Consider the following 22,008-nt stretch of genomic DNA (forward strand, 5'->3'; position numbering starts at 1 on the left):
GTGGTTTGGGTTTTCCAAATATGGCCTCTGAGGAACCCACTAGACTAGAACTGCTGGAGAGAGACTGAGAAACTAAAGCCAGCTGGTCAGCAGGAGGCAGCAGCAGTCTCAGGCACCTGACTGAGGCAGCAAAAGGTGTCATGAAATGGAGACCCAACGCAATGCAGCTCACCAGCTGAGCAAGTGAAGAGAAATCGGCCGAATGCTGGGGAAAGAAGGTGGCTCACAATGTGGGGCAGAGGGGGGATGCTTATAAAAGCAAGGAAAAAACAGGGCTACTTTTGCTTCCAGTGCTGTACAGACTGCCAATCAGGGAAACCAGGACCTAGCACACTCTCCCCCTACTGAGATAAGGCAATGAACCCAGAATTAAATTCTGATAACTGCCCAAAGTAATTTTTCCAAGGGGCGGGGGGGGGGGGGGTGTCATTGGGTGCCCTTAAGTGGCTGCTTATCTGCTGAAGTTTCCTACCCCCTCTCCCCTGCGCATGGCCACCTCTTGCATGCCAGCTCTGCTGTCCCCCTTCTGCCCTGCTGTTCACCCTCCCCCTGCATTCTCCCTTTTATCCCCTTATTTTTCCACCTCCACCCTTATATCTGTCCTGACCAAGTGGCACCTGGCATACTAAGTTTTCCTCCCCCCCTCCTGTATGTGTCGCTCAGGATCTCATTCCACCCTCTACTTCTCACTCCAAGGATACCAGTCAGAAGCTAAGACACCCTTCCAAATACCAAACAGGGAGGAGGCAGAATTTGACAGCGCTGTAATGCACCTCCGGCCACCAAGGGGTGAGCGTGGCAAACCAAGTGTTACATCTGACAGCTGAAATACGGTGGCCCTTGTGGGCTGTGGAGCTCTGTTCCATGTGCTAACAAATACTGCATTATTGAAAACAAACTGCTGTCACCAATTTATTTCATCCTTTTGTCAGTTTATCACAAAAACAAAACCCCCTAGCTCTAACTTGCATCACTATTTCTATATCCTTTTAATTTGCTATGACAATTTAACACCAAAACACACGTAAAAGTAAAGGGGGAAAAAAATGAATACAGCCAGTGAGCATCTTTCCCTTTTATAAACCATGGTATGATGTAACTTGGTTGTGATATAAGAATGAGCAAATATTTGAAGCTAGAGAAGTGAATGTTTTAGTACTGAAACCTTCCTGTCCCACAGGCCTTTATAATGTGATGAATCTATATTGTATAGACTTAAACAAGATTGACCTGGTGGGAGGAGCTTTCATTTGAAGCTTGCAAGTCTAAATTACAGACAGATGTGAACAGCCAATTATATACTTGCATTGCAAAGACAGGTGCCATGCTGCTTTGATAATTTATATACTGTAAACACTAGGCCCACTGGACAGATCTGAATGTAAATATGTATTCAGTCTGCCTCAGTCTGAATTCAGCAATTTTTATGAGGAAAAAAAAAAAAAGATATATACACATACACTTTTTTAGTTTTCATCTTCTTCCTGCTCCTTTGGGGTTCCAGCTCAACAGGAAGCAATTCCTACTGAACTAAAAGTCCACAAGTTCATTTCTAGTGCAGTGGTTCCTAATCTTTTTTGTTTCGAGGCATACCTAGCACAGGGGTCACTCCACTGTGGCACACCATCCACTTCATTATCACTTTCTCTATCTTCCCTCTCCCCTTACCCTTTGGCATCACCAACTTTTCCTTTCCCTCAGCATCAAAATCATGCCTCATCCCTGACACCTTCCCTTTCCTTCTACTCGCCCCCCCCCCCTCCCCCGGCATAGTCACTTCCCTCTCCCTCCATCTTTCTCCCCCATCATCATTACCTTCCGCCAACTCTTCCCCACCCCTTCGCATCATCATCATCTTCCCTCGCCCCCTAACTCCTCCTTCCCTCTGCATCACCACCTTCCCTCTCTCCCTTGGCATTTCCTTCCCTCTTCCAATACCCATCTCTCTCACCTTCTGGCATCAGTTTCCCTCTCTCTCTCCCCATCCCCTGGCATCACTGCTTTTTCTTTCCTCTCCCTCCACTCCTCATACCAATCACCTTCTGTTCCCTTTCCCTTCAATCCTGGTATCGCTTGCCCTCTCCCTCACTTCTTGACGGCCTCATCATCTCTCCCCCTCATGCCCTGGATTCATCACCTTCCCTCTCTCTCCACTAACAAACTTCCATTTTCCCCATACCCTGGCATCACCTTCCATCTCCTTCCACCTTTACTCCCCATCCCCTTGAATCAATCTTCCCTCTCCCTCCACCCTTCTCCTCCAAACCCCGGCATCACCTTCCCTTCCCTCTCCCCCACACACACTGTGGCACATTCATCTGTCCCTCCCTTTCCCCCCTCCACCCCCAATCTCTCTACAGCAAAAGTCTGGGAGCAGGTTTATCAAATGCTTCTTCTTCCTTTGCCAGCCTCTCTCTGCAATATGAACTGCATAGGGCCAGCAGATCTCACAAGCCTATAAAGCCCCATGCAGTTTCTGCTGCATAGCAGAGCGGAAAGCAGGCGCAGCTGCTGATAAGCGCTGCTCTCCGACACCCCCTTCTGGCAGGAAGACATTCTGCAGGCCAAAAGGGAAACAGGAAATGAGACTGCAGCCATGGCACACCTGCACTCCAGCCACAGGTGCAGGGTTTCCCAACCGATGTGCCATGACACATTACTGTGACATAGCTAAAGTGCACATGGGTCATGGCTGCAGTCTATTTTGCCTTTTCCTCTGGGCCTGATGGATGTCCTCCCACCAGCAGGGGGCATCAGAGCAGCGCTTATTGGCAATGGAAACTGCACAGGGCTCTGCAGTCTTGAGACCTGCTGGCCCCGTGCAATTCAGATTGCAGAGAGAAGCTGGCAAAGAAGGAAGCAGCAGTACTCTAAGCATTGCTCCCAGACTTCTCACCCCAACCCCAGTTCTTATACAGCAAGGAAAAGGAAGCCGACTATGCCACCAGGTGTGGTGGAGAGGGAAGGGAAGTTGATACCAAGAGATGGGGGGGGGGAGGGAGAGAGGGAAGATGTTTCAAAGAGGTGGAGTGAGAGGGAAACCACTGCCATGAAGTGAGGGAGAGGGCAGGTGATTGGCATGGGGTGTGGAGAAAGAGAGAAGTTAATGATGCCAAGGGGTGAGGGAAGGTGTCAATGGTGATGCCAGGGAGTGGGGGGAGAGAGATAGAAGGAAAGGGAAGATGGTGATGATGCAACAGGTGAGAAGGAGAGAGAAGAGGATTATAATTCCAGAGGTGGGGATGGAGGAAGAGGGAAGGCAATAATGCAAGGGGAGAGAAAGATATGGTGGGAGAGAGAAGGTGGTAATGCCAGGGGGTGGTGGGGAAAGATGGAAGGGAGAATGTGATTGTGCCAAGGGATGAGGGGAGGGAGAAGGTGTTGATGCCAATGGGATGGGTGGGCAAGGGAAGAGAAGAGGAAGTGGTTGGTGTGCAACAACAAAGTGAACTCTGTGCTAGATATGCTGCAAAACAAAAAAAGGTTAGGAAAGACCATTCTTGTGTCTTCTTCTCCATGCCCATTTTAATACCTTTCTTCCCTTCCATTTAAATCCAGCCTTTGCACAATAATCTCGGGCACCTGATTTTCAGTTTGGCTAATCTAAACAGACTCTTTCAGATCAATTTCCCCATTCAGATTATCCAAAAGCAGATCCATAGATTCCAGCTTCCTCTCTCCACATTGCAAGTTGACCTCATCAGAATATTCATGAGACTTCAGCTAGACAGGCCAATGCAGTAAGATGCGCTTTAAAAAGGGCACTCATATTGAGCACCCTAATGCACACACACACAGCCACCTCTCCTGAGCACCCTGATGCTATATTTTAATGAGCTATATTGAAAAGGAGGTGCTACAGAAGAATTGTGTCCCTAGCGCTCAAATGCATCGAGCGCCCAGGAGATGTGGCTGTGCGCTCAATACATATGTCTGTTTTATCCTGCTTCTTCGATTTCTGAACACCAAATATACATGCACAATAGCAAGGGGCAAAATTGGCCTGGAATGCGTCTACTGTGCAAGTATATTATGTGTCAAGAATTTATTTTTTCATTGTACCTTTATTCTTAAACAACGCAAAGCAGTAGGTGTTTAAGAATAAAGTAGGAACCACACAGGACACTAATTTCTCCTGAGCCCTTGACTCGCGGATTGATAACACGCCAGCTCCGGGGCTGGAGTTAAATTTGCCGCATTAAAAAGTGGGCTTGGGCACCCAATTTTCTGCATTAGGGTAATAGCTAATAGCCTCATCTACATGGAATTTACATATGATGAGCGCCATCAGCTACACAGTTGTTTAGGCATGTTCTAACACGCTAATCTCCTTATTGCATCAGGTGCTAGTCTAGCACATCCAAAACATGCATCCAACCATGTGTGATGCATTTTATTGCATCAGCCCCAAAGTGTTTCCCACCCAGCTCCAAGTAACCTAACTTGGATCCTAATGCAAGGCAAAATGTAAGCAGAAAATTTGAAAATCTGGAATGGACAATATAGGTCAGGTGGGCAGTTCTGCAGTGATGTGTTAAATACCATCTGCAGTATATAACTAATGTGGGACAGATTCACCAGATCTGCACAATGTCAAACAGGGGTAAATTTGGGCCTTACAGCCATACCAATTTGAAACCAAAACGAAAAAGAAAAAAAAGCTCCTATACTGAGCAGATGTTCTTTGGTTTAGAATTAAACAGAGTCAATTAACAAAGTATTACCCTTCTTGGATGGTAGGAAGCATTAAATTCATCTCCAATGCGGCGCAACTCGTGTGCAATCCATATTTCTGGTCGCATATCCTCAGCAGGCAATGGAGACTCTCTTCTGGAGGCTGAATCAGAAAAGAATAGAAAATAAAATTTACAGAAGGCACAATCTTTTTTAAAGCTAGATACATTTACTAGATGACAGTTTGAGGATGAGATACATAATATAAATACAAATACATAACTTTCATATTTACTAGTTGTAACAGTCTATCTACCCAAAACCTCTTCCTATCAGAATAGAAATAAAGATTTGAAAGCATGTTGCCATTTCTCTGTCATATGTACTAAATGAATAAAAAGTATATATTTATTAAAAAAAAAACAAAACACAAAGATACACACACAGTAATAGCATTGTAAAGAAACTAAATTTCCTGACACTTACCCATATTTTCCTTTCAGAAAACTGGAGCCCAAAATAGTAACAGGTCTATTTTCCTGTGGGCTCGATTCTGTCAAATTCAGAGAATTTAAACTGATAATATAAACAGATTATATGGGTTGACATGTGAATAAAAATGTTTAAAAAGTTACATTCCATGCTGGTAAACCACCACCACAGGGGTACCAGATGCAAATATTATGTAGGTGGGGGTCTGCACAGCTTAAATGGCCAAACCCAGTTATTGGCCATGAAAATATACATACTGCTTTTTCAGTTCTCTCCATAACCTATCATAACACACAAGCCCCTCCAATGATATTCCTTTCTGCTAATGTCACTGTGAAAGATGTGAATGAAGTACAAAATCCACTTCTGGCATTTAAGGCATTTATCTACAAACCTACCTGAAGTGCAGACCTACAAGACACACCAAAAGTGCTGAAGCATTTCAATGCTGGTCTTTCAACAAAAAAGTGCCCCAACACAATCTTCTCAAAGAATACCTACAATAGCTGAATGCAATCCACTCTGAATTGCCAAAAAGCAGAATATAAACCATATGTCAAGAATCTGAAAATTTAAGAAAAAAAATCTCATTTACAACATCCCCCTGGTTTTAAGAGACTTAGCTCCCTTCTTATATGTGCTTCACACTTTTTACCTAACCCCACTGTCCCCTCAACATGCTATCAGGAGAGCCCACTCACTATTCTTGTAGCAGGGACTATACAACACACTCCCTTTACAAGAGATATTTATAACACATTAAGCTTTAGCCATATACACACAGTGCAACACTTCTACACAACCATTTCCAAAGAAAAACAATTACTTAAAGTTGTATTTTTGGTCTGTATTTCTTGATGGGTGTGGATTGAAGAAAAATCAAGTCGAGGACATGAGGAGGAGGAGCAGAGTTTATAAACGTGTTCGATGGTCCTTAAGAGGAGAACTTGCAGAGGGCAGGACTGGAATGTAAGGAAATGCAGTGGCAGAAAAGTAACAGTGTGTGAAAAGGGAATCTGTGGGTGAAAGACGGGGGTTCACAAAAGGGTTAGTAAGGGCTAAATAGTGGATATGGGGGGGGGGGGGGGGGGGGGGGGGGGGGGGGGAGGTGAATCATTGAACAAAGTTTATGGAGAACTTACAGGAGAAAAATATAAAACAAAATACTTGCCTGTGAGGCTACAGGAGGAGTGTAACATGGCAGGAAGGATGTATATATCAGGCACAAGTAAATATAGATTAGCTGGCGAGGCAGCTGTTCTGCAAGCAAGTGCCTGCTGGGAATTTAGCAGAATGCCTCAAATTCAGTGCAAGGGGGCAGGGTGGTGGGCATGCGTGGAGCATTTAACCAGGATTACGCCCATTACATGACCTATGTGAGAGACTTTAATTTTAAAACAAACACTGCAAACACAAAACAGGACAATGGATAAAGACTGCAAGGCCCACCCAGTCTGCCCATGCTCTCTTATTGTTCAAACAGCACCTTAACTCTGGCTTTTATACTCACGTCCCCATGGCTAAGGGTGTATATCCTTCCTCCTGAATTTAGCAGAATCAACCTCCATTGATGCAATTTTAATAAGTTAGATGGATAAAAGTAATTTTATATAGCCAGAATAGCCTACCTTTTTTATAAAATCAATTTAACTGTACAGGAACATAAAATATTTGTTCTGTCCTTAAAACTAAGAAACAGAAAATTCAACTTTAGAGCAAATAACCTCAGGAGATGCCAAGTTTTTTCAGTATATACTGCACAGTTTATGAGTGTGTATAGATGCCTCTGAATATGATCGTATTGTGCTTAGCTCTGCAGACTGGCAGACCCTGGCACAGACACACAGGGGCAGGGCCATAGAGAAACATTTCAGTGCCATTGGTGGGACTTTGGTTACATAACATAATTGCCATAGTGGGTCAGACCAAGGGTCCATCAAGCTCAGTATCCTGTTTCCAACAGTGGCCAATCCAAGTCATAAGCACCTGGCAAGTACTCAAACAAAACCCAAACTGCTATTCCTCAATAATTAATAGCAGTTTATGGATTTTTCCTCTAGGAACTTATCCAAACCTTTTTTAAATCCAGTTACACTAACTGCTGTAACCACATTCTCTAGCAATGAATTCCAGAGCTTAACTATGCGCTGAGTAAAAAATAACTTTTTGATTTGTTTTAAATGAACTACTTGCTAACTTCATGGAGTGTCCCCTAGTCCTCTTATCTAAGAGAGTAAATAACAGATTTACATTAACTTGTTCAAGTCCCTTCATGATTTTGTAGACCTCTATCACATCCCCCCTCAGTCGTCTTCTCCAAACTGAACAACCCTAACATCCTTAGGCTTATCTGACAGGGCAGCCATTCCATGCCATTTATTTTGGTTGCCCTTCTCTGCACTGTCTCCAATGCAACTATATATTTTTGAGATGCAGCGACCAGAATTGCGCACAGTATTCAAGATGCAGTCTCATCATGGAGCGATACAGAGGCATTATGACATCCACCATTTTATTTGCCATTCCCTTCTTAATTCCTAACACTGTTTGCTTTTTTGATCACCACAGCATGCTGAGCTGAAGTTTTAAATGTATTATCAACTATAATGCCTAGATCTCTTTCCTAGGTGGTAACTTAAGATAGAACCTAACATTGTGTAATTATAGCAAGGGTTATTTTTCCCTATATACATCACTTTGCACTTGTCCATGTTAACTATTATCTGCCATTTGGAAGCCCAATCTTCCAGTCTCGCAAGATCCTCCTGCAATTCATCACAATCCGCTTGAGATTTAACTACTCTGCATAATTGTGTCATCCGCAAATTTGATCACCTTGTCGTACCCCCTTTCCAGATCATTTATAAATATTAAAGAGCACCGATTCAATTACAGATCCTTGAGGCACTCCACGGTTCACCTTTCTCACCCACTGTGAAAACTGACCATTCATTTAATCCTACTGTTTCCTGTCTTAACCAGTTTGTAATCCACAAAAGGACCATTGCCTCCTATCCCTTGACTTTTCAGTTTTCTTAGAAGCCTCTGAAGCAGGACTTTGTCAAACGCTTTCTGAAAATCCAGATATACCACATCTATTGGTTCACCTTTGTCCACATGTTTATTCACACCTTCAAAAAAAAAAAATGTAGATTTGTGAGGGAAGACTTCCCTTGGTAAATGAATGTGGGCTGTGTCCCATCAAACCATGTCTATCTAAATGTTTTGCGATTTTATTCTTTAAACAATTTCCAAGATTTTTCCTGGCACTCAAGTCAGACTCACCTGTTTATAGTTTCCCGGATCACCCCTAGAATCATTTTAAATAAGGGTTACATTGGCCATCTTCCAATCTTCAGGTATAAAGGATGATTTTAATGATAGAAAAAATAGTGACTAGTCTGCAACAACCATCAATTGTTCATATATGTCTCCACCATACATGAATGTACCTTAAAATCTATCTTCATTTTTATTGATCTCAAATACGTTAACAAAATGAATTTTTGTAAGAGGGGGAGACCTCAGTACTGGTAAGTTATCTGATTTAACAGATTCTCAATGTCCAGTCGTTGCAATCATAGGTCTTGCCACCTCTTGTTTTTTTTAAATATTTTTCATAAAATCTGTATATGCAATTGATCCTGCCACTCTGTGTCCTTTTGTTTCTTTTTTTATGCACGTTCAAAATGGCTCTGATCTCAATAGAATCCAACGACGACTTCAGATGAGAGTCAAAGACTTAATTTAAAACAACCAGAGACTGAAATGTCTTGCCAGCGATCATAATTCAGCAATAATGCACAACATGTAATTACTTTAGAGTGTAGACATCTGCGTCTTCAATACTTGTATTTATATTGGACCCAACATGTGAATAAATTATGCACTTATCTTTTCATTTGCGTCTTACTGGTGTTCCTGTATTTCTATACACCAGATGCTTTGTTTCCTCAGCCGCCAACGTTGTCAACGTTTTGAAAACGCTGCATCAGGGCAGGTTCTATGATATGAGGAATGACAGCATTGAAATCATAGTTATATTACAAAATTCACGTCAAAATCAAAATGAGCATTTGTCAACTTTTAAGTCGGTATTTACTCACAATCATATCGGCAACTTTCCGTTTGTTAGTCGGGCTTTATGGCCGCCTTATTTAAACTCCAAACTCACTTCAATTGTAGCCAATCACTTCTTATTTATTGACGTATCTACGAGATGACGTATCTTTCTGAAAAATACCTTACCGCTTGTACCTTAGTGAATTAAAATGGTCCATTCTATTTTACTATTTAATCCTTTTGGTTCTTCAAATACAAGTTTAAATATCCATTGATGTTCTTTTCAGTATAGCCATCGTTCACGATTACCTCCTCTTACACATCAGGTTTGACATGATCTTTAACAAACCAGCGAAAATCTTCAACTTTGTGTCTCTCTGTAATACAATGTGCTACCATTGGAGCAGACTATGTTTTATGCAACTTTTGTGCTCTCCTATGCGCAATCTTAATATAATTTTATTGCAAGCACATTGGATGATGTACACTATGAAACTGGTTGGACAGGTGGTGAAATTCCTTAACTTGACATGTGAATTCCTTTAATTGTAACGTTTGATTGCAGATCTTACAATGTCCGCATTTATAATGTCCCAAAGGATTTGTCCCATCTATAGTTGATATTCTGACACTTTGTTCTGATAATGCGGATGGACTAAAAATTTGAGATTCCTGACTCTGGAAAAAGCCATTCGAAATTCTAGATTCTCCAATCCTGAAACCACCTTTACAATGTGCCAATTCTTGCGCATACTTCAAATTATTTTTCTTGAAGTTGGAGAATACTCGGTGACGTCACTGTTGAGGAATCTTCTTGTTTTTGATTGTGTGTCAATAATGCTTCTCTATCATAATATAGTGCTCTTTTGAATGCATGTTTGATGCATTTGTTGGGATAATATTTCTTTAAACTCTTTAATTAATCCCTCAGATTGTTGTCTAAAAAGGTTATTGGAACAATTATGCTTGTACCTTAGGAATTGAGAGAATGGCAAACTGTTTTTGAGAGGTAGCAGATGTGCACTGTTGAACTGGAGCATTGTATTTCTGTTTTTCTAAATACACTAGTGACAACTTCTGATTTTTTTTTTTTTTTTTTTTAAAGTAAAACATCCAAAAAAGAAATCTCCAAAAAATCATAATGCATGGTAACTTGAATGTTAGCATCACATGAATTGATCCATTTTCCAAAAGATAGTAATTCTGATTCACTGCCACTCCAAAAAAATATATATCATCTATATATCTTTTGTAAAAGAAGATCTGAGAAAAAAATGGAGAATTGTTAATCCAAGTTAACTCAAACTCTGACAAACAGATTGGCAACGGAGGGGACCATTGTTGCCCCCATAATTTGTTGATAAGGTACAAGCGGTAAGGTATTTTTCAGAAAGATAAGTCATCTCATAGACACATCAATACATAGGAACTGATTGGCTACAACTGAAGTGAGTTTGGAGTTTAAAATAAGGTTAATATATTTAAACTAAGCCCAACAGATGGAAGGTTGCAGATATGATTGTGAATAAATACAGACTTAAAAGTTAAGACAAATGCTCATATTTTGATTTCGATGTGAATTTTGTAATAACTGATTTCAATGCTGTCATTCCTCATATAATAGAACCTGCCCTGATGCAGCGTTTGCAAAACGTTGACAACGTTGGCGGCTGAGGAAACTGAGCGTCTTGAAAAAAGCATTTGGTGTATAGAAATACAGGAACACCAGTAAGACGCAAATGAAAAGATAAGTGCATAATTTATTCACGTCGGGTCCAATATAAATACAAATATTGAAAACGTGATGAAGACGCGGATGTCTACACTCTAAAGTAATTATATGTTGGGCATTATTGCTGAATTATGATCGCTGGCAAGACATTTCAGGCTCTGGTTGTTTTAAATTAAGTCTTTGAATCTCATGTCATCATTGGATTCGACTGAGATCAGAGCCATTTGAATGTGCAAAAAAAAAAAAAAATGAAACAAAAAGGACACAGTGTTGCAGGATCAATTGCATATAGAGATTTTATGAAAAATATTTTAAAGAAAAAACAAAAGGTGGCAAGACCTATGATTGCAACAACTGGACATTGAGAATCTGTTAAATCATCTCATCAGTACTGAGGTCTCCCCCTTTTACAAAAATTCATTTTAACGTATTTGAGATCAATAAAATTAAGATAGATTTTAAGGTACATTCATGTATGGTGGAGACATATGAACAATTGATTGTTGTTGCAGACTAGTCACTTTTTTCTACTACTTGATACTAGTTATTCCCTGAATTTTAAGGATGATTTTAATGATAGGTCTGAAATTTTCATTTTTAAGTTTTCAGAATCCTGGGGTGTATGCCATCTGGTCCAGGTGATTTACTACACTTCAGTTTGTCAATCTGGCCTACCACATCTTCCAGGTTCTCCGTTGGTGCCTCCCTGACTATACAATGATTTAAACAAATCAAAAAACAAAGAAAAAAAAGTGTCCCTCAGCTGCTCCATTTTGGCACAGCTTTGAGAAGCACTGAGGGTGGAGTGTGTCCTTTTTGCCCTGTCCTATGTCATTGTAGTGATAAATTATGTTTTAACAGTGAGCTCTTTGCATTAACCAGTGTCATCTTACAGTATAAGCAGAAATGAATATCACTTAATGAAAATAAATCATTCTATCACCTGCCCCCAATGCCCTAAGTTTCAGTATAGTAGTATTATTTTTCTGTGGGGGAGGGGTTAAGAATAACTTAATAGATAGGCTGTCTGATCAGTACCGTCTTAACTGAAGTGTGCCAATCAGGACATTGCTCAAGTTGCATGTGTAGTAACATTAAGAGCAAGGTCAAGCAGGCTATTGTCAACAGCAAGGGCAGACTGACCATCTGTACAACAGGGCAGTGCCTGAGGGCCCACAGCACTCTCCTCTAACCTCTGATGAGAAGTTAGGGGCCAGTGACCCAACTGCCTGTGGGTCTAGATCACTGTTAGTCCACCCCTGGTCAGCAGCTTATATACATGCTGTAGTCCGTTTTGGCAGAATTAATGCCTATTATAAACATTTTTAAAAGATAAAAAATAAATAAATAAAAATCTTAGTATTGATAAGTGATGCAGACTGTAAAAAATGAGTTCAAATGAATTTTTTGCAATTGCACGGAAGGCTTGGGAGCCAACACCTACAGTGGGAAGGAGGAAAGAGGAGAGGGAATATGCTTAAGTTAAAAGATATGACCATGACAGGTCAAAAATCAAACCAGAAATTTTTCCACAAACCCAACAGGGCAACATTTTAATCTAACTCTGCGGGGGGGTGGGGTAGATGATTTTTCCAGGTTCTGACATCCTGCATCAGCAGAACAGCAAAATTCACAGATACACAGGCAAACTACTACAGGTGAAGAGTCCACCTTTATTAACCAGAACATGAGCCTTTTCCGTCCAATCCTCATGAACTGCTATCAAAGACAAGATACAATTAGTTTGAAGCAAATGGTCATTCTCTGGCTGAATCCAGACAGCAAAAGAAAAATTTGGAAGATAAGAGGCAGAGTTAGGGAACATTAAGATGTCGTCATTCCCACTCCTTGGTTCTCATAGGAGGTCTCTTGCCATTGAAAAAAGGATTCCCACAAGAGAGAGTTTGTAGTTTTAGGATTCTATGGATATATTAGGCAATTCTCACTACATCTGCCTGAAGTAAAACAGATTTTGAAAGCAGTGGCATATTCATCACAAAAAAAAAAAAAAAGTTACCCATCTGATAAAAGTAGCTCATCCCATAGCAGTTTCCACAGTCCCACACTGACAGCAGTTGTGTGGGAGGTTAATTCATCTGGAGACAGAATGGCGTTTATGCTATGGGAAAACAGGCGGGCAGAACAGGAAATTAAAAAAGTGAGAGACACACCTTAGCTGATCTAAAGGACTGATTTTCTCAGGAATACAATGCAGTTTCTTTAAAAACAGAGCTGACAAAGCATTATAACCGAATTCTCTGGAGCAAAACCCAATGTGACTGAAAACCAGCACACAAAACACACCTACAGCCTCAGGAGCAGATTATTTTCATGAACAATAAGACGGTCCAAGGACATAACAGAATGTGTCACATCAGGAAACGCTAATCCCTGGGCAGCTCATCCCTAGCACACACAAGCTATGAACTGCAGGGAGTGTTAACATACTGTTAAACATTGTTTTTGATATCTGGGACTGAAGCAGCAAGAGGGGAGGAGAGATGTGTGTTCCCCAAAACATTCAAAGGCAAGAATAGCAAGGTGAAAACCTTTGTATCACTGGGGCACCTGGCTAAGTCCTGCCTGGACAGTGCACCTCTAAGCCAGCATGCGATTTAGGGGCGATAGGAGCTTGATTTGCACACTCAAGCGTAATGAGAGGCAAGCAACAGCCATGCTTTTGCAGCTGAGGTTGCATCAGGCACAGAAGTGTGATATTCATTGCTTTTCTGGCAGATGAGTTTCAATCAGTGAAGCCCTTGTGACATCTGATGGAAAAAAGTTGGGAAAGCTGGAAAAGCAATTCAAGCAGGGCAAAAAAATTAAATGCACTCTGAGAATGAGGAAAATTCCTTAATCCCTCCTCACAAAAAGTTAAAATGCAACTACAGCAATAAAGCCTCTTCATGCCAGAGAACAGTTTGCAGCCTGACAAAAAAGAAAAAAAAAATCAGATTTTACGCATGCCCTTCTCAAACCAGACAGTTTGCCAGCTCTGCAATGCTAGCTTCATATGTGTAAAGGCATAGTAATTCAGGAAATTAATAAAGTGGTTAAGTGGTTGATAGTGAAATCAATCTGGGGCTTTCAGAAAGAACTCTGTGGTACTACCAGCAGAAAAACAAAACAAAAAAAAAAACACGAGGAACCAACGCCAAGTCATGATTAGCTGAACAGGCAAAGAAACTAACATATATGGTGGTCTTCCTGTGGGGTCCTTGTCAGGCCACAGTAGCATGCAAATTACAACCTTCCCTTCACCCATCACCTATGTGAAAGCAGCCTTAGACTTGTACTCAAAGAGAAATGGGGAGGGGGGGGGGGGGGATGTAGGAAGATACTGCCAGCAGTTTAGGAGTGGCATAAAGGCTCTTTGTTTTGGTTTTATTCCTGCCAAAAGCAGAAAATATCATCTACTTGTCAGAAGTCAAATAAATAACCCATCTCCCCAGCCTGAGCCTTCAAAACCAGTGTTAATTAGCAGTAACTGCACTCACCAAATGAAATGAACTGTGTTCTGGATTAGGGATGGTGAACGTGTTATGTGCTCCTGGGCAATTATTAAAAAATTAAGCGGTGGGCAGGCATGAGCTACATGAAGACTGACTATTCAGTTGGGATTTATGGTCCATTCTACATGTAAGCAGCTATAATTAATCTGACAATGATGAGAGGTCCTTCATTTACTGTCCTAAATGTTTCTGGGGCAGCATTGTCTATGCCTAGGCATCCAAAGTATTTCACCCACTGCATCCCCATTTCTCATTTATATCTTGGAAACTGGTACTCTTCTTAATTTGCATCAGGCTTACTACTGACCTGATGAAGGAAGCACAACTTGTGCAAACTACCATGAGAAAGGGCCCCCGCCATGCACATTTTCCAAATTCATATGGTACATCATTACTACACATCTTGTATGCACCATTGCTAAATTACAAATTATATTTAAAGTTGCTTCCCGGCAGCCTTGAGAACCACCATGATAGCAAGAGTCCTAAAGCAGTATTTCTTAAGCTGGCCCTAGTCAGTCTGATTTGTAGGCTAGCCACAATGAATATGCAGGAGCAATCTGCACAAAATTGAGGTAGTGCATGCAAATTTCTTATGCATATTCATGTGGCTATCCTGAAAACCAGACTGGCTAAGGTATAATTTCAGAACTGGCTTGAGAAATGCTGTTCTAGAGCATGACTTAATTTGTAATATACTGGCTCATTTTTGCCATTATACCAATGCAGGTCATCAGCAGTACAAAGGAATCAAGATTCCATCGCATTCAACATTACACTCAAGCACAATTGCTTCCAGAGGCTCAGCTTAAAATCAAAAAAAAAAAAAAAGCACACATTAAATTGTTACAGGGTAAATATTGCTACTTGTCAAGTGTACCTTCAAAATGCTACCTAACTGAAGTACAGCTTCATTTTAAAAATGTATTAGGCTTGAAATTCTTTAAAATTGCTGCCATTTGCGACAGTGCTGCCAAAATGGGCCAATCAGATCCAGTGTTTGGCAGCTCTGAACTGCTATTCCCAGAAGATCTGGGGAGTTGTAGAGATGGCTGAATTGTACAATGAGCTTCATAAGTCAAAATTCTGACATTTCTACTATGAGGAATTTCCCATGTTTTTATGATTCACAGAGTTTTGTAGCCTTAAATTTCTAAGCTGCCAAGCCCTCCAATCCCCATACTTAGTTCTGATAAATCTGATGGAGAAGGTTTTCATGGGTAATGATTCAGATGGACTGAATCAAATCACGGTGAACCTAGAAGATGTGGTAGGCCTGATTGACAAACTGAAGAGTAGTAAATCACCTGGACCGGATGGTATACACCTCAGAGTTCTGAAGTAACTAAAAAATGAAATTTCAGACCTATTAGTAAAAATTTGTAACTTATCATTAAAATCATCCATTGTACCTGAAGACTGGAAGATAGCAAATGTAACCCCAATATTTAAAAAGGGCTCCAGGGGCGATCCGGGAAACTACAGACCGGTTAGCCTGACTTCAGTGCCAGGAAAAATAGTGGAAAAGTGTTCTAAACATCAAAATCACAGAACAAATAGAAAGACATGGTTTAATGGAACAAAGTCAGCATGGCTTTACCCAGGGCAAGTCTTGCCTCACAAATCTGCTTCACTTTTTTGAAGGAGTTAATAAACATGTGGATAAAGGTGAACCGGTAGATATAGTATACTTGGATTTTCAGAAGGCGTTTGACAAAGTTCCTCATGAGAGGCTTCTAGGAAAAGTAAAAAGTCATGGGATAGGTGGCGATGTCCTTTCGTGGATTGCAAACTGGCTAAAAGACAGGAAACAGAGAGTAGGATTAAATGGGCAATTTTCTCAGTGGAAGGGAGTGGACAGTGGAGTGCCTCAGGGATCTGTATTGGGACCCTTACTGTTCAATATATTTATAAATGATCTGGAAAGAAATACGACGAGTGAGATAATCAAATTTGCAGATGACACAAAATTGTTCAGAGTAGTTAAATCACAAGCAGATTGTGATAAATTGCAGGAAGACCTTGTGAGACTGGAAAGTTGGGCATCCAAATGCCAGATGAAATTTAATGTGGATAAGTGCAAGGTGATGCATATAGGGAAAAATAACCCATGCTATAATTACACAATGTTGGGTTCCATATTAGGTGCTACAACCCAAGAAAGATCTAGGTGTCATAGTGGATAACACATTGAAATCGGTTCAGTGTGCTGCGGCAGTCAAAAAAGCAAACAGAATGTTGGGAATTAGAAAGGGAATGGTGAATAAAAGGGAAAATGTCATAATGCCTCTGTATCGCTCCATGGTGAGACTGCACCTTGAATACTGTGTACATTTCTGGTCGCCGCATCTCAAAAAAGATATAATTGCGATGGAGAAGGTACAGAGAAGGGCTACCAAAATAAGGGGAATGGAACAACTCCCCTATGAGGAAAGACTAAAGAGGTTAGGACTTTTCAGCTTGGAGAAGAGACGACTGAGGGGGGATATGATAGAGGTATTTAAAATCATGAGAGGTCTAGAACGGGTAGATGTGAATCGGTTATTTACTCTTTCGGATAGTAGAAAGACTAGGGGGCACTCCATGAAGTTAGCATGGGGCACATTTAAAACTAATCGGAGAAAGTTCTTTTTTACTCAACGCACAATTAAACTCTGGAATTTGTTGCCGGAGAATGTGGTTAGTGCAGTTAGTATAGCTGTGTTTAAAAAAGGATTGGATAAGTTCTTGGAAGAGAAGTCCATTACCTGCTATTAAGTTCACTTAGAGAATAGCCACTGCCATTAGCAATGGTTACATGGAATAGACTTAGTTTTTGGGTACTTGCCAGGTTCTTATGGCCTGGATTGACCACTGTTGGAAACAGGATGCTGGGCTTGATGGACCCTTGGTCTGACCCAGTATGGCATTTTCTTATGTTCTTATGTAAGACAAAAATCAACTTCACAAAACTCTTCAGTCTTTTACAAGACTAAATATTTCAGTACTAGAATAAATTTCTTTTGAGATGCCCAATAAGGATGCAAACTTTGTTTACATCTCCACACAACGGTGAATTAATGCTAACCTCTAGCCACTTGGACAAGAAATTAAGAGTTGCTGGAAATGAAACCTCAGCACCAGCAGATCACAAAAGCTTTTCAGATTCTCTTTCCCTGCTGCACGTGTTGCGTGACAAGCCCAGGCAGTTACATAAATTCAGGACAGCACTCAAAAGCAGCTGCTGGAATAGAACACCACATGTAATAAATCTTGCCAAACACAGCCAGCTAGCAGTTTAATGCTCGCAGCCCCGGAGAACTGACCACTGCCTCTTCATTGTGAGCTAGGCAGCTATGACAATCAAAAAAAAAAAAAAGTTTAAGACCCCTTCCCCCATTTGCCTTCTTTAGTTTCAATGGTTTCATATTGTTGTACAAACCATTCTTGCAATCAGAAGAAAGGGTAAAGTGAATTAGGTGTTTGTGGATACCTAAACCCATTTCCAGAGCAATCTTTTTACTGAGGTGCTGATAATTTCTTTATCAAGGAGCTTACACCAATCCAAAACTGCTTGATGAGACACTTGGTTATCACAGAATAAACCTAAGGCAGCTCCCAAACATCCCCTCCAACAAGTCACTAAATTTTTCCTTTAGTAGCTGCAAAGGTCTCATGCTGATTGTCACACTTGAGCAGTACTGTCAATTCTTGCATTAATCTTGAACAGTGGTTACTTTTTTAGTTTAATTTTGTAGGCCAGGGGTGGCAAATGCCCATCCTTGGGACCCACAAACAGTTCAGGTTTTCAGGATAACATATGCATGAGATACATTTGCATAAAATAGAGACAGATTTGCATGCACTCTCTCCTGCATATTCGTTATGGATATACTGAAAACCTGAACTGGACAGGAGACAGCTCACTTTCTTCAGCAAAGTCTCCATTAAATTTTCCTACCACTGGGAGATGAGGCTGACCAGCCTATAGTTTCCAGTCTCCTCTCTGCTACCACTCTTGTGAAGCAGGACAACCACCGCTCTTCTCCAGTCTTGTGGCACCACTCCCTTTTCCAGGGATCTATTGAACAGGTCTTTCAGAGGACCCACCAGCACATCTGAGCTCCCTTAGTATTGTGGGATGTACCTCATCCAGCCCCATGGCCTTTTCCACTTTGTATGGGAAGAGCTGAGTAAACACTTCTATAAAAGTTGTCTTGTCAACCAGCAATGATTCTTCTCCAAGATTTTCTTTAGCAAATCCAGAACTGAAGTATGTGTTTAATATTTCCTACCATTTGTCTCGCTACAAATTGCTTCTTGTCACCTTTCAATTTCCCTATACCACTTCAGGCTTTCCTTCTTTCTGATATTTCTGAAAAATGTTTTGCGACTTCACTGTACTGCTTTGGCAATCCCTTCAACCTGACCTTTCGCTTTCCTGGTTTTTTTTCATTTCTCTCAGTTTCAGATATTCATGTTCCTCTTTTTGGGATCCTTTACATTTCTTGAACACTGCTCTTTTTGCCTTTTTTCAGCCATCTTCTTTGAGAAAGAAATTTTTTTTCCTCTTACTTTTCTACCATATAGGTTTGTAGTAGCTCATTTTAATTTGGCTTGCTGTTTCACCTCACCCATTTTCTCCCATTCTTCTAGTTTCTCCTCAGCTACATCCCTATTTTGACAAAGTCCATATTTTTTAAATTCAAAACATGTGTCTTCTCTGTATCCTATTTGTAAGATCAAGCCATACAGTCTTAGGATTACTAGTGCTCAAGTGTGCACCTACCCAGACAGAGGGTTGAGAAAGCAACAAGGAAGGCTGTCTAACAACGCCGTGGAGGCAACAGAATGAGAATTAGAAGCCAAGACCCAGACAGAGACATTATCCCCATTAGTGATCACTAGGTCAAGTATCACACCCTCCCTTGTGGGTTCCATTACCATTTGTTTGAGCAGAGCCCCTTGAAGGACATCCACTATCTTCACTTCTTGTAGATTCTGCAGAAGAGATACTCCATCTACATCCAGCAGATTCAAATCTTCCAATCTTGCAAGGACCTCCTGAAATTTCACAATCCGCTTGGTATTTAACAACTCTGAAGTGTCTGCAAATTTGATCTTACTTGTTCCCCTTTACAAATTTAGTAAAAAGCAACAGTCCCAGTACAGATTTCCAAGGCACTCCCCCACTGGTTCACTTTTTTCCATTGAGAAAACTGAGCATTTAGTCATAAGAACATAAGAAGTTGCCATGCTGGGTCAGACCAAGGGTCCATCAAGCCCAGCATCCTGTTTCCAACAGAGGCCAAACCAGGCCACAAGAACCTGGCAAGTACCCAAACACCAAGAAGGTCCCATGCTACTGATGTAATTAATAGTAGTGGCTAATCCCTAAGTAAACTTGATTAATAGCCGTTAATGGACTTATCAAAACCTTTTTTGAACCCAGCTGCACTAACCACATCCTCTGGCAACAAATTTCGGAGCTTAATTGTGCATTGAGTGAAATAATTTTCTACGATTAATCTTAAATGTACTACTTGCTAACTTCCTACTCTGTTTCCTCTCTTATGTAGTTTGCAATCCACAAAAGGACATTTCCTCCTATCCCATTTTCTCACGAGTCTGATTCTCTTTGTCAAATGCCTTTTGAAAATCCAAATACATTCTATTCACCAGCTCACCATTATCCATGTTAATATTAACTCCTTAAAAAAAAAAAAAAAGATTGGTAAGGCAAGATTTCCCTTGTGTTAAATCCATGCTGGCTGTGACCCAATAAACCATGTTCTATATGTTCTGTAATTTTGTTCTTTAGAATAGTTTCCATGATTTTTCCCAGCACTGAAGTCAGACTCAGCCTATAGTTTCCTGGATCACACCTGGAGTCCACAGAATAGGTACAATAGACAATGTTAATGATGGGTTACAAATTAATAATAGATCTGCAATTTCATTTTTGAGCTTTGGTCTGGGTGACTTGCTATTCTTTAGTCAGATCTGCTCTGCTACATCTTCCAGCTTCATGATGATTTCAGCTCCTCCAAATCATTGTCACTGAATACCATTTCTGGTACAGGTAATTTCATCAAAACAAAGAATTCAGTTAGTCTTTTCTGAAGGCCTTATCTTCCCTAAGTACCCCTTGATCATCTAAACTGTGCAACTGACTGTCTTCCTGCTTTTGATATATTTTTAAAAAATAGTTATGAGTTTTTGCCTTTACAGCCAGCTTCTTTTCAAATTATCTTTTAGCCTGCCTTATCAATGTTTCAAATCTAACTTTCTAATGCTTACACATTCCTTTCTTCAGATGGATAGTTTCCAATTTTTTTATTGAGAGAAATATACATTTGTATATGAACACGCACAACCAATACATTAGGGAGTAAAACAAAGTGCAATCAACATAATACAAAGACATAATGAAAAGTTCTGTAATACCTTTAAAGACATGAAAAAACTGGTAAACTCCTGTGCATATAGCAAGAACTAAAGGGTAAAAAGATCATTCTAAATTCTGGAAGAGCATACATTAACATTGGAAAATTCAGAAAGAGAATAAAGGCACCTGTTGTCATTTGCTCCCAGTCCCATAGCCCCACCTCCCGTCACACCTAGTCATTCACTCCCTTACTGGCATTGCTACCTTCCCAACATTCATCTGCAACTTTCAGAAAAGGCTCCTAGATCTTTGCTGTTTGTCTCACAGTTACATTGGAATATAAAAAAAAAAAGTTTCCATATTAGTTGGATCCATCTCAGACTTTCTGTACAAGTTTCCAGTGCTGAGTTAAGTTCCATCTTGCTGCAACTTGTAAATGGATCAACAGTATGCCCCCCTGCAAGAGGACGTGACCTCTGTAGTCCGTAATTCCAACAAAATAGTCACTGGACCCATAGGAAAAGATATCTATGACACTTCTGTCCAGTATATTTTGAAAAATATACTGGACAGTTCAAATCCTCACATCATCTCCAGCACCTGTTCGATTCACTCAGACCTAGCCTTTTCAGCCAGATAGGAGTATAATACCAGTGATATAAAATTTTGTATCCATTTTTCCCTTAAAAGTCACACACAGAGCTTCCATCCACATCTCTTCCCAGATCCTTTGACCATAGTGCCTTATATTCTGCTATTGGGTCAGGCATCTCATCTAGCAACATCAATATAGTTTAGAAATTAGTCCTCCATTTCTTAACTTCCCAAGCAGTAAAAGCTCAAAGGGTTTCACAGTCTCCTACCAAAACTCCCCATTTCTTTTCGCAGAGGTAAAAATACTTTGTAGTTGTAAACTGAAGACCAGTATGTCATCTCCTCCTATTTTACCTTTTAGCTGCCAAAATGAACTTTCCCTCATGAAATAGCCATCCCACATGCATATCTGACCTGTATACCCAATCAACATCAGTCCAGTTGAAATGCTTTGGAAAGTTTTGTTATCCCACAGGGAGATAAATGGGAGGATTTTTTTTTTTTTTTAAGTAAAGTATACAAGACACATCAGAACAGCATGATCGCCTAGCATAGGCTTTATTCATATGCAACAG

General features: G+C 40.5%; 1 protein-coding gene across 8 annotated transcripts in view; it reads right to left on the reverse strand.

Annotated features, from left to right (window-relative positions):
• BCL2L11 (BCL2 like 11) overlaps positions 1 to 22,008 on the reverse strand; it is a 166,078-nt gene that overhangs the window by 94,884 nt on the left and 49,186 nt on the right. For all 8 annotated transcript variants that reach the window (XR_003855494.1, XM_029594317.1, XM_029594316.1 and 5 more), the window contains exon 3: positions 4,725 to 4,837. Coding sequence is in view for 7 of the 8 variants with exons in the window: in XM_029594317.1 (XP_029450177.1) it covers positions 4,725 to 4,837 (113 nt within the window). In the remaining variant the exon portion in view is untranslated. The remainder of the gene's footprint in view (positions 1 to 4,724; positions 4,838 to 22,008) is intronic.

The sequence above is a fragment of the Rhinatrema bivittatum genome, chromosome 3, assembly GCF_901001135.1.
Source record: "Rhinatrema bivittatum chromosome 3, aRhiBiv1.1, whole genome shotgun sequence".
NCBI classification, from domain to species: Eukaryota; Metazoa; Chordata; class Amphibia; order Gymnophiona; family Rhinatrematidae; genus Rhinatrema; species Rhinatrema bivittatum.